Below are 14,043 nucleotides of genomic sequence, written 5' to 3'. Positions count from 1 at the left end.
ATAATGAAATCAAAATATTTTACTATAATATGTAAATATTAATAAATAATAATCAAATATCATTAAAAAAATCCGTGGGGTATTTGCTCGGAAAAGTATCGTGTACTGTATTGTGTGTTATACTCGTATAATTTTAATTAATTGAAAAGAAAAAAACAACGAATATAAGACTTTTTATCCAAAATAAAAAGCTATATGTTATCGAAAAATTGTTTGTATTTGTTTATTTTTAGTAAATTAAAAACAATAAATGACCCGCTTGTTACATATATATAGTTAGATTATAAGTAATAGGTAACGCCTGTATTATAATCAAGTTGTGTTGGAAACGCAATATTTGTCATCTGCGTATTATTTTTATCTGCGACTTTAGTATACATTAAAAAATATGTTAACGCAAAGTTTCCAAGTAATTTATATTTACAAAAGAATTCCTTGTTTCTAAGGTTTGATCTTGCACGCTAAGAGCTTTTATGATTAACACGCGTAATGAAATAAGTTTATCATTTAATTTTATAACTTAATAACGAGTAAAGTTAAACGGTAGATAATTCATTCAAACGAACATAGTGTTCTCAATATCGTGTTATTCGTGTTTGTCTAGTTGTTTTATTACATTTTGTCAAGAATCTGCATAGTCCGTGCATATTATCAACATTCTTAAAATTATTTTTTCTCTATATTTTTTCATTCAAGCTCATATTGAACTTATCATAATTAAATTGTAATTATGCGTGATACGTTCCAAATGTTCTGGTATTGCAGTGAAGTATTAATAATTATATAATGTTGATTTTATGAATATTGCTTTTTTGAGTTACCATCAAGTTGTTAATATTTTGACGGTATAAGGTAACATTTTATTGGTATATTAGAAGCTGTAGGTGATATTCATTTAGTTCTTAGTTTATTTTTATAAAAGTACCTATATACCTTATTAATGAGTAGACATATTTATTAAAAACAAATTTTTTCAAAATTGTACATTTAAACGTGACTGAATATTATAAAGTTACCTAGTAGTGTACTAGTATTATTTGTATTTTAGTTACGTTAAAATAGTTTTATTATTTTAACGAATAACACATTGATCATAAAATTTAAAAGCTATAACATAGTATCCCTATAGTTTATTTTGACGTACCAATTCCTAATAAATAAAAGACCATCACTATAATACAACTTAAAATAATAAACCACGATCCTTGTTTAAACCATACGTTTTCTCAAAGTACGTTTTTTCGTTAGTGTTTATACTATAATAATAAAAAAATGCGCTGTGTGAATGTAAAAATATCCATTTATAGATTCCCGAACCAAATGTCGCTTCTATTGTTAAAAATAATAATAATAATAATAATAATAATAAGCAAAAATAATAAAAATTGTGAACTTTTATAAGTTTTATTCATGAGCCCAGGGATCTTCATGTTTAAAGTATGAGATGGTTTTTGAAAATAAAAATGGTCTGACCATTATTTATTTGAGAGAATTGCGATGTTCGATTTACCCTGAAACACTGCAACGATAGTAACAGAGAATTAAAACGTTCAGAACGTCATATACAGATGCTAATAAAATGATGAAAAAAATTTAATGGAAAAGTCGTAATTCATTCTTTCTCTCTCTCTCTTTTTCTCTTACTTTTATTTCCATCTTTATCCATCTACGCACGTAACACGCCTTACTCAAACCCGTCACCGTTTGGTCGAGTCCCGTTAAAAATAAAACTCACCGTGGTGTACATTTATCCCCGAAGGATCGGTGTGTTGGCGGTTCAATATTACACTAATCGGACCAACGTAAATAATAATAATTATTATACTTACGCGCACGCGCGCGCAGTGTATATTTTCGAGAAATGTGAAGGCTGCTCAATACCCCTTATGTGTGTGTACATAATTACAATATTACGTCGTGGGAGTTTGTGCACTCCGGTCGTCCCTACCCTCTCCCCATGTGTCCAACAGATGTCGTTTTTATTTTTAAGGGTGACGACCACGACGACGATTGCTCACCGTGTATTTCCGCACACACGCAATGTAGGTACCGACCGAACTCATGAAACAATCTTATTTCAAAAAACATACCGCCGTTTTAATATCATTATTGTTATTATTCTCGTGTAGTGCGACGTACCGAAGAGAGTTTATAAAAAACGTACGTATAAAATCGGTGAACAGTTGTAGTAATGTCGTCGTGCATCAGTTCATTTTATATATATATATAAAAATACGAACAAGTGTGGCAAAAATTATTACACGTACGACACACAAAGACTCGGTCGGCACGTGAGATACCGCGTGCACAGTGAGAGAGAAATGGAAGAGCGCACGTCATAATATCGCGCATATCATACATCAAATAATAAATATAATATATATTTATATATACATGTGTATAGACAATACCGCTTGATTGTCGTTCGTAATCGTTGTGGTTGGGAATCAAATAATAATTATTTTACGGGTGAGGATTTCCAAAATGTATTGCCAAAATGCATAATTCCTGTACATCAACCTCTCAAAGTTAAAACGTTGCGAGTTCAATGAGTTCAATTACTCTTAACACGATTATTTGCTAATTTTTGTACCCTTAATTTATGAAACTTCAGATCTTGGATCCTTAGAGCAATGTGTCCCGTGACAGTTTTGTTCCCCACATATATCTACTTTGTCTCGTTTGCTAATTCTATTGCATTCTATATAGATTGTAAATAATGAAAAATATTTTTTTAACACTACTATATATATATATATGTATAATTAATTTTGTCTGTTCGACTTAAGTTGAGGGATATTCCCCTTAGCCGCAGACCTCCTATGTCCTTAGTTCGGCCCGGCAAACAGGTACTTCTGCAACTCGAGTACTTATGTATACATATTATACACCATATAGCATATACGTACCTCGGCAGACAGTTCTAATTACACGTGCGCAAATGGTGGATCTGTGCAACACTTTGGCTTACACGGAATGGAGGTCGACGAAATAAAAACGACCATCCGTATTTTTCTGCTCGTATAACCTACGGCTACCCACCTATTCTACAATATCCATGTCTACACTTTTGTCATAGTACGATGATTACGCAATCGAGATATTTTAGGTTTTATTTTTTTAATTTTCTTTATTTATACCTAAGAACAAATAATATAATTCCTCGCACTCGTCACGGTGACACTCCTTTCTTCGCGGTCGTGACGCGTGCATATCCACATCACACACCATGTATAACTATCTCGTCGAGGGGAATTTAATAAAATAGTTACTTGCTCGCACGGACGCAATATGTCCAAATACCATGACCGATAAGTACATTTTTATAGGTGCGGATCGATAATATTAAGTGCATATACCCCCTTTGACGTTAAACGTTCGAAAAACGATTATTATGCCGTGTAGTATTAACATCACACCCACAAAAGGAACTAGTATTTTTACTTTCTTTGTTTTTTGTATCTATTTCTTGCATGTATATACATGTAGATAACTAAATACTGTATATTTAATAATATATCTATAATCTGTATTGTAATTTTAAATATATGCATTTATGAGCACTTTAATAGTATGTACCCTCACATAGTGTAACTTGGGTCCAATTTTTTTCATCGTTACTACGCATAATTTGAACTTTGATGATGATGTGAAAAAAACTGTATATTGTTCAATCGTTATATTTGGCATTTACAAATATTAACTCATGTATTCGTTAAATCATTCTTTTTGTAATTATACACTTTTATTTTCATGGAATGTACATGACTTGACCAGCCCTTCAGGTCTGTATATTATAATCATCATTGCGATAAGAAATTCCAAAAATATAATATGCTCTCTATTTTTAATTTTACACGAATTCTCATTAGACACATTTTAAAATGATGCATAAAAAAAGCTGGTTTATTATTGTTAACTTCTAACTTATAAATTATGTTGGTAAGTTCCGTGAATTGGTGATAGTGTTTATTATTACATGTTATATAATATAAGATAAGGAAGCAAACAATTTTATACTCCTGGAAAACTCGGAGTTATTTTTCCCTGATCCATTATCGTATATATAATTATATTAATGAACTCATTATTTAAAATCATCTTTTACTTATCAAAAATCAGATCAAAAACATGTTATTCAGCAAAATTGTACTAATAACTTCTAAAGTGTACAAGAGTATAATATGTACTATGATTTTATGTTAGAATTGGTATAGTATGTTTAAACATTAATTAATTAATAACACGTTTTAGTTACGCTTCTAATTTTTAGATTAATTATTCATAATCAATATGTACACCTATATATCGTGTTTATGAATATATATTTACATATTATGTACTTACATATATAGTATATAATATTTACATTCCAAAAATTCTACAAACATAATTACAGATGTATTGAATGTTTGATTTCCGATAACATTGAGGTCAGTACCATAAAAGCTACGGATAAATATTTATACGTGTTGTTGCTCTAAGAAATGTTAATAATTAATAGAAAATACAAGGTTTTTTTCTTAGACAAATTTATTATCATCATATAATTTAATCAACGATTAATCAATCCTATATAAACACTTTTTAGTCAACAATATATAAATCATTCATTAGTATACTTGAATAAATCATAATTTTTATACAATACATAATCGGATGATTTTTATTAAATCTTCCGTGCTCAAATTCCTATCGTATTGCGGTCATCATAAATACGCCGTAAAAAAATATTGGTAAACCACCTAAAAAATACATTTGTGAAAATGATGCTATTATATTTGAGTAATCATGTTTTCATTGGTGCAATTTACCATTTACGTCAACGTGTTATTAAATTGCTTTATAACGTTATATTAAATAGATTTTTTTTTAGTCACCAATTTTCATATTATACAAACTGCAGGAGGGATGTGTATGTGTGTATTTTAGGTATAGTATGTTTATCAACGTGAGTTAATACATTGTTTAAAATACGTCATTTGCCTTAAAGTTACTGGGGTATTACCAAAGTTGATAAAATAAAAAAAAAATGCAATTGGTCCACCAACAATAAAATGCATTGAACTGAAATGCAACAATAGCGAATTAAATAACGTTTACAAAATCGTTTTCATAAAATATGTAAAAAAAAAAAAGATTGTCTAGCAGCTTTTTATTATTATTAATGTTATTCAAAACGCAACGAGTCGTTCAAGAGGGGTATTACTGATGGTAGTCAACCGATTCGTTTTGTTGACTGAGAAAATCATCTTAAAGCATCTTGATGTTTTATTTTTTACTCTATATATGTATACATGTTATGTATACCTGTAGTGTAAACGTATATTTATACTAGAAGAATATATTTGTTGAACCAACAAACGTGTATAGGTATATACCATAGATATAATATGTTTCTTAACTCTTATTATCCTTCTTTTTTTTTTTTTTCAAAACACTTAAGAAGATATAATATTCCAAAATTGTTGGTAATATATACATATAGAGTATAATACAATCGTTTAACGCTCTACGTATTATACACACTTGTTTTCTAAGCCAATTGTCATGTATTTTTACAGATTTGAAGTACATAGAATTAGGTATACATAAAAATGTCCACACCAAAACAATACTACAATGTTTGCAACGCAATCAAAATAAAATGAGATGGTCATTATTTTTAACTTGATGCTATTTTAAAAGTATATTTTAAATTTTCTTTTATGGCAACACTCACTTTTAATTTAAACTCTGAACTCTTAAGCCAAATGTTTTTCTTGGAATTCTGACATGAATAATAAACACATCGAATATTTTTATTATTTATAAGCGTTTAACATTCGGGAAAGTGGAATACGAATTTGCTGGGCGTACCTGTATTATTTCCATGTATATTAATATTACTATAAAAAAAAAAATTCGATAAATTATTTAAATTATTTAATTTAAATTACAAAAACACAAGAATGGGATGTAAAGCGTTGATTTTCACACCAGGTGTAGCATATGAGTGTTAAAAACGACGAAAAATATTTACAAAAAAAAGTATTTACACTTACATCGTTGACATTGCAATTTTCGATAAACCTTTTATTGTTTATCCGTATTAACATTACTGTGTACCAGGTCACTGACATATTATTCGCATATTGTATTATATGTGTACATATGTATAAGTACATACTTGTTTTACTACACACTTGCATATCTGTTAATGCACTGGGCTTAGATGCATGGTATTGTGTAATAGTAGACTTCTAATCAATATCGTGTATAACGACGAGACTACGGTTTCACACGCGTAGATGACTTACATGACAACATTTACGAACAAGGATGGTATTATCAGACCGTATATGTGTCAAACGTCGTGCGCACGTACCCATACGTACATTACCTACACGCGTTGCGATTCGCACTTTGTTGGATTTCTCCCATTTATTAGAGGTCGCTTGCAACAATATATTATAATTCATGGTAGTAATAATAATAATTATAACAATAACGTCGTATGATATTATTAAGTACCGCGTATTATTGTTGTATTATTATTGTGGCCCGGCATCGAAAACAATTTTTATTATTATGCTTAATAGTATGATTATACTATGCCGGTGATGGCTGAATTTGGACGAAACGCCTGTGAAATGACAAATAATTATTTTCGTCTTATCGTATAACAATAATACATTTTACCCCCATTGTCGTTGTAGCGATCCGCAAAATGTACGCACGGCGTACGGATTAAAAAAAAAGCCGGTTAGGTGAACACGTATGTGTGTATATATGAATACAAATTGAGATTTGAATTTAACGATTATACAAGTATACTCCAAACAACTTAGGATCGCAGTTTTCAACAAAAAAAAAAAAAAATAAAATAAAAAAAAAAAAATAACAGTTTTTTCTCGCGTTTTTATTTTCGTTTCGATCCCGTTAAATAACTACTGTACTCCACGATTCGTTTATCATACTCGGGTTTTAACGTGTCCACAATAGATTTCGCATACACCGTATATTGATGTTCCCATGCTCACATTTTTTTCTCTCTATTAATCTTTCCTGATATAACATTCTCATCGTTTTCTGTGCATAATAACGCTGTTCTGCGTGTTTTATTCGTAAATCGAATATTATTATCAATCCACTTCGACTACGATCGAACGTTTTTTGAATATTACGTGAATACCGTTAATGTTTGTACTTCGGCCGTAGACATCATGCAGTAGGATGTCTCAAAAACAAAAAAATAATATATTTATATTCACTGTATACACTTGATCGGAATTGAATTGTTTTCCCCCGTCTGTTGTTAAATCCAAACTGTGCGTCCCTGAAATCGCAAATAAGTCGGCACCGGCTTGAAAAACCGTCTACTCTATATTTACCCAGCGTTTATGAAGCATTTATTATTTTATCCAATACGATTGTTTTTTTTTTTTTTTTTTTTTTAATTAAAGCCGCAAAAACTGAGGTTATTGGCATATTGTACAATGTAAACATTAAATTAAATTAGGTGCTAAATAACATTATGAATCTTAAGTACAATGTAGATTGTTTATAAATTTATAATGGTTAGAATATAGAAGTACAGTAATGGAAGTGAAAGAAAGATGAATAGAAAAAATAAATAAATAAATAAATAATAATAATAATAATAATAATACAGAGTACAAAATAGATACAAATACAAATACAAATACAAGTGTCGGATAAGATTATACAATTTGGTTATTTTAAGGAACTTTATGATTTTAACAGTATTTTCATGATCGGATCCAAGTGTTTCATATAGATGCTCAGGTATACTTAGGGCTGTTCTGGTGTCTGCGTAGTTTCGACAGTATAGGACAGTGGTGCTCAACCCGCGGCCCGCGGGCCACATGTGGCCCCCAAAGATATTCTATGTGGCCCGTTACGAATTTTCTAAAATAAAAATTTTTTTTTAAAAATGTAAGAACATTTTTTGATTCATAATGTCGTTTGATATTAAATTCTTTAAAAACTGAAACATTTACACGACACACAAGACAAACGGCTTTCCATTAATTTCAATGAAAAAGTAATTTATAGACCAATGAAAATTCGGCAATCATCAATATATTTGCGTTTTTTTCTGTCGACATTTTCATATGTAAACTTCACAATTAAATATCGATATCATCCGTGTACTTAAAATAACGTATTAATCAAACTAATGTGTACCTTAATTCATAATCTTTTCAATAGACAATAAAAGATAAGAAAACAAGTCCAATATATAAGATTATTTTTGTACTTTTATACTTAGTGGCCCGCTTGAAGATAATTGTTTACCAAAGTGGCCCGCTAAAGGAAAAAGGTTGAACGTCACTGGTATAGGAGGATATGTTTGACAGTTAGAGCTTCCCCACAAGTCCAATAACAATAAACAACAATAAACAAGTTGTTTATTATATCGTAGCTTACGAAAATATTTTTTTTATCATTAAATTGCATATAACGACCAGATATTGAAATACATAAACATCCATTAGAAACTATTATCTATAATATTAATTTTTTCTGCTTTTAAATACGCAAATTTGTTTTCGAATTCTGTTTGATACATCCACGTGCTCGAGTATTTCCTTTATTTATTTTACACTCGTTAATACACTTTAATTATAATGTACCTACAAGCACAAAACAAACATATGAATAGTATCAAACGTATGCGTTTTATTCCACGCTATAAGTGCGTCTGTATCGGACTTCGTATTTCATTGATATCATTAAATATCATTATTATTAATATTTTTTTCATGACATTCGTACTATAACTGATTTCTATGTATTTGATACATTTTTTCATTAATAGTTCGGTAGCTATATACGAATTTCAATCGGTGTACACTAGGTGCTGAACAACCTATCATTATTTATACAGATCATCCTTAGATGCTTTATTAAGAAAAAATAACTGGATATCTAGGTTTTTAACGTATCAGGATAGGAGCAAGTCGATAAAACATAATTCATATTATTGGTGAATTATGTTTTTAATGATATTGTTATTTTCCGGTATATACTCCGAAGTAATCGCGGTGTAAGTATTACTATATAATATTAGTATAACATTTTGCGACTGCAGTGGTCAAATGATGCGTAGGGCATTATAGCCTAACCAATATAAGTTTATTATAAAACATTCAAAAATATTTACCTAGTTCGCATCCAATCACGAACACACCCGCAATGAACATTTTACCGATCATTATCACATATATAAGTAGTAGTTGGTATACATATATGGATTGCTAAAGTTTTTATCGTGTATTTGAAGATAATATGTATTATATGCTCCCTCGAATGCAGTTGTCCAATAACATGTGTGCCATTACCTGCGTCGGAGTAGTTTAATAATTTTTTTTTTTTTATATTGTTTAAGGAATTCATTTAATAGCGTAATTCGTAGGGGGGAAAATATCAATACATATAAAACGGTCGATGAACAATTTATTTGAAACAATTTTAATCGATTTAACTCACCACCATTTAATTGTAGACTTGTATGTTCATAATATTTTCCGTTTATCGTGACTGGTCGTACGTTTCTGTTTTTTACGTATTGTAAATTAGTTGCACTCGCAGTTCGTCCAAGTACGTAAAACGAGACCTCACAAGATTTAACGTGTCATCCACGTGGAAAAAAAACATATTCATTACGATTATACATTAAAACTGCAATATAATCGTATTACAAACAAAAGTGAGAAGTACCTACGTGTTAAACCATTTTTTTCCTTCCTAATTCGTAATGGTCAAATTATGTGCATAAGATGCATGGTCAAATTAAATTTTAAGATTATATTTTTCAAAGAATGTTTTAAACCTAATTATCTGTAATGTGTATTATAATGATATAACTCGCGTGTTGAACTAATGTAATATGATTTTAAATACGATAAAATAAAAATAAAAACGTTTACTCTTAAATGAATCTATACCAGATAATTTTAAAATAGTTTAACAATGTGTCTATACATATACATACTTTCATTTTCAGAGTTTAAACTTGTACTTAAATGTGCTACAGTTATGCAATCAACTTTTTAATTAAGAAGTTACAGTAAACGGTTATTTTTTTATATCATCGGCGCACGACATTTCGATTTAAAATTATACATGATTATAAAATAGAAATTCTTATTTTTAAATACCTTTTAAAGTAGTAAAATATAAAATATTTGTGAAATTAAATTTGTAAACAATAATTATATACAATGCCACAAAAAAAAAAAAAATATTTTCTTTATGAATGCTAAACAATAATTAATATATACGTTATACATTTTAATAAAAACAGTGTGCATTTAAAATTATGTTTATTTCGGTTTCGTTAATAAAAAAAACCACTTAAGAATACAATCCAAACTCAGATTATTGTTATTTTCTCTTTGTGTCCCAAATACAATTAAGAAAAATATATGTTTTCTTTGAGAAATATTTCATGTACGGATTGCAAAATATAGAAAAAACATCATACAAATACTATATTTTTTTTCGATCCGAGATTTTTCAAAAATTATTATTTAAATTAGATTGAAAATAACGGCAAGTTAAATGCATTTCAATGTTACGTTGATTTATTACGTGCTTTATTTGCATACGTACCTATAATTGTATTGTATCAATGTTATATACATAGAGTTCATAAAAATAACATTAAATCTATGAAATAAAAATTTTACTGAATATGTGGACCATGGAAAATTAATGCTTTAAAATGCAACAATAGATATATAGGTACAATAATCAAAAAAACAAATAATTAAAAAAAAAAAGTGGAAATAATAAAAACCTCTATGTTTTGATCATAAAGAATACATCAACATTCATCAATGACAACATATAAAGCCCATTCATCATTTGCCATCAACTATAGGAGACATCGTGAAAAAATTGGTATGTCTAAAATAGGTATATTTAAAAAAATCAAAATAAATAAAATATAAAATTATTTTCGTCATTTTTCATTAGATAATATCGTTTAAAAAAATAATACATGTTATATACATTATATATATTTATATACATGTTTATGTAATGTGTAGGTAGTATAAGTAGTACTACTAAGTAATGTACATTGCAGTTTCTTGTTGTTGAATACAAATACAGTTTTTGCGAATTAACATATTTAGAAATTATATTAAAATTATTTTATTTGCATTTTAAAACGTTAATTTATTCATAATACATTTTTATATAAATTAATTATATCATTTTTACACGAAAAATGTGTAAATTGATACAAATCAATTAACAAAGATAATTTTTATAAACTCAATCATAAAACAAACTACCAATGTTTACCTTGAAAACAATAATCGTTTTCTTTATGTTAATTACTGAAATATTGTGAATCACCTATCTACTAGGTCAGTTATTATAGTGGGAGTACCTCCAATGGAAAGATTATAAATGTTCTCACGATTAATTATAAAAATTAATTTAAAAGAATTTATAACCAAAACATTAATACTCTAAACATTGTTTTATACCGAACCTTACGCGTTGAATTTTTATCATTACAAAAACTAACAAATGTCTAATAAGCTACACCTCTGAGAATACACTTGTGAAATTTAGAAATAATTCAAACAATAAGAAAACGGCTTGTTTCACAAAACGAGTAGGTAATTTATTTCTATTACAATAAACAATCTAATCCAACCCTCGATAATTAATCAATACCCAGGCATTTTCTGGTGTTACTGAATACATAGTTATTTTATCAGCTGTTTTAGCGTGTCAGCAATTTTAAAAGTAAATATTTGACTTTTTTTTATATTAAATTTTTTCTCGGTGAAATTTTATACTTTTTTTGTCTTGTTTGATAATTTATTTAACTTACCTCATTATTTCAGTAAAAAAATTGTAATCGAATACCAAACATTAAATTATGCAGGCCTTCGAAAATCATATAATTACGATATAATGTACACAGTACACAAATAACTATTGTATAGCGTTACGTCCCAATCTAAAACATTTTTTTTTTCTGATTTTATTTCAAAGGTATACCGCAAATCGATGTATTATTGTACTCGAATATCCTATCGGATCATCCAATATGAAATTATAATGGCATCTGTAGACAACAAAAAAATCCATTTCACTTCATCTGGAATATATCATGGACTGTCAAAAAGGATTGATTGTTAGTAATTTGTAATATATATATTATTGCACTTATATTTCGAGCTTTTGAATACAATTACTCATTCGACTTGTCTAAGCCGAAAGCCGCTTCAGAGATGAACACCTGAAAATTGGATTGAATTTATTTAGAATCCCCATCAAACTTTTCTGGCTTCCAAATTAAAAGAAACCGCAAAACTTTCAATACGGAAAGTCGCTGTCGTGACGAAGCGTTTTAACGCTAACATTTAGAATATAAACATATTAATCTCATTATTAATAATATTTTAAATTGTTTTTATTCAATAGTTGTATAATTTAACTCAAAATAAACGAATTATTATTTTTAACGCATAATTGATAAAAAATTATTATATTGCGTCGCCTTGTGAAGGTTACTTAGAGCGTGACTGTTAATTGAACAATAAATTAACATTTATCCGATGAAAAATGTATTACAAACACCGTTTTTATGTATAAACACTTCCTAAGTGTGCACTATTCATGAATAGTATTTGGATTTAAATATCATATTTCTCCCAACACTCGAACCATTTATTGTTTGAGTTATATAAATCAAATTAAATATTAAATTAATCCACACAAGTTGTGTATATCTGTTATTTTTCGTATTGGATATTTATATAATTCTTACAGACGATTTTAGAACTGTTGACATACAATATCCAATATAATAATATTGGTGTCGTCCAATAAATATTTTATCTAATATTGATTGCGTGTGTGAATCGTATTGATTTAAATTTAAATTATAATAACGTATTCGGGGTTTGTTTCAGTATTGTAAAATGCCCATTCAAGTATCACACGCTACGAGATGACGCAGAGGGAAGATGTACTTAAGTTTGAACAGGGGCGCATTAAAGCCCTCCAGGAGGAGAGGCTACACATACAAAAGAAGACGTTTACCAAATGGATGAACTCGTTCTTACAGAAAGTAAGCTTTAAACGGAATTTCCAAACGCAGTAAACATAATTTTATTTACAATTCGTTGTAGGTAAGAATGGAGGTGGATGATCTGTTCCTGGACTTGGCAGACGGGAAAAAACTTCTTAAATTATTAGAAATAATTTCTGGTGAAAAACTAGGTAAACCCAACAACGGTCGTATGAGAGTTCACAAGGTAGAAAACGTCAACAAAAGTTTAGCATTTCTGCACACGAAGGTATAATTACATAGACCTTAAATTACATTTTATATATAATTTTCTTATTATTAACTACTGCCACTTTTATGTTCAAATTAATTTAAAAAATTTAAAATATTTTACTTACAGGTGAGATTGGAGAGCATCGGGGCAGAAGATATTGTTGATGGAAATCCTCGATTGATCTTAGGATTAATATGGACAATTATCTTAAGGTTTCAAATTCAAGAAATTGAAATCGACGTGGTAAGTGATCAATTTTGTACATTCGCCATCCTCAATTATTATTCCTTATTTTTCTTATTATATAATGGTATATTAATATGTTCATCAATAATAATATTTATAACAACTAGGACGAAGAAAATGAAAGTAGCGAAAAGAAATCTGCTAAAGATGCATTGCTTCTATGGTGTCAACGAAAAACGAATGGCTATAAAGGCGTTAACATACAAGACTTTTCAAGTACATAATATTATTATTTAAAACGATTTTGTAAGAAAAACATAATAAAATATTTATTTTATTAATTTTTACCATAGGCTCGTGGAGAAATGGCTTAGGTTTCAATGCATTAATTCATTCTCATAGGCCTGATCTTCTCGATTTCCCTTCGCTCGAAAAGAATACCAATATTGAAAACTTAAATATAGCATTTGATGTAGCGAACAATGAACTAGGAATTCCTAGGCTGCTCGACGCTGAAGGTAATTAGTAAATTAAAACT

The 14,043-nt window shown here is 28.7% G+C and overlaps 1 protein-coding gene across 3 annotated transcripts in view; it reads left to right on the top strand.

The window, feature by feature from the left end:
- LOC112692811 (spectrin beta chain, non-erythrocytic 5) overlaps positions 1 to 14,043 on the top strand; it is a 56,551-nt gene that overhangs the window by 20,969 nt on the left and 21,539 nt on the right. For 2 of the 3 annotated variants that reach the window (XM_025567603.1, XM_025567605.1), the window contains exons 2-6: positions 12,948 to 13,105; positions 13,167 to 13,334; positions 13,446 to 13,562; positions 13,673 to 13,781; positions 13,859 to 14,023. In XM_025567603.1, coding sequence (XP_025423388.1) covers positions 12,986 to 13,105; positions 13,167 to 13,334; positions 13,446 to 13,562; positions 13,673 to 13,781; positions 13,859 to 14,023 — 679 coding nt within the window. In that variant the 5' untranslated portion in view covers positions 12,948 to 12,985. Of the gene's footprint in view, positions 1 to 12,066; positions 12,167 to 12,947; positions 13,106 to 13,166; positions 13,335 to 13,445; positions 13,563 to 13,672; positions 13,782 to 13,858; positions 14,024 to 14,043 lie in introns of those variants that run through there. The other variant, XM_025567604.1, reaches the window with a different exon arrangement.

Source organism: Sipha flava, unplaced genomic scaffold (assembly GCF_003268045.1).
Source record: "Sipha flava isolate LNK unplaced genomic scaffold, YSA_version1 76_pilon_pilon, whole genome shotgun sequence".
Lineage (NCBI taxonomy): Eukaryota > Metazoa > Arthropoda > Insecta > Hemiptera > Aphididae > Sipha > Sipha flava.
The sequence above is the reverse complement of the archived record's forward strand: the minus strand, read 5'-3'. Positions and strand labels throughout refer to the sequence as shown.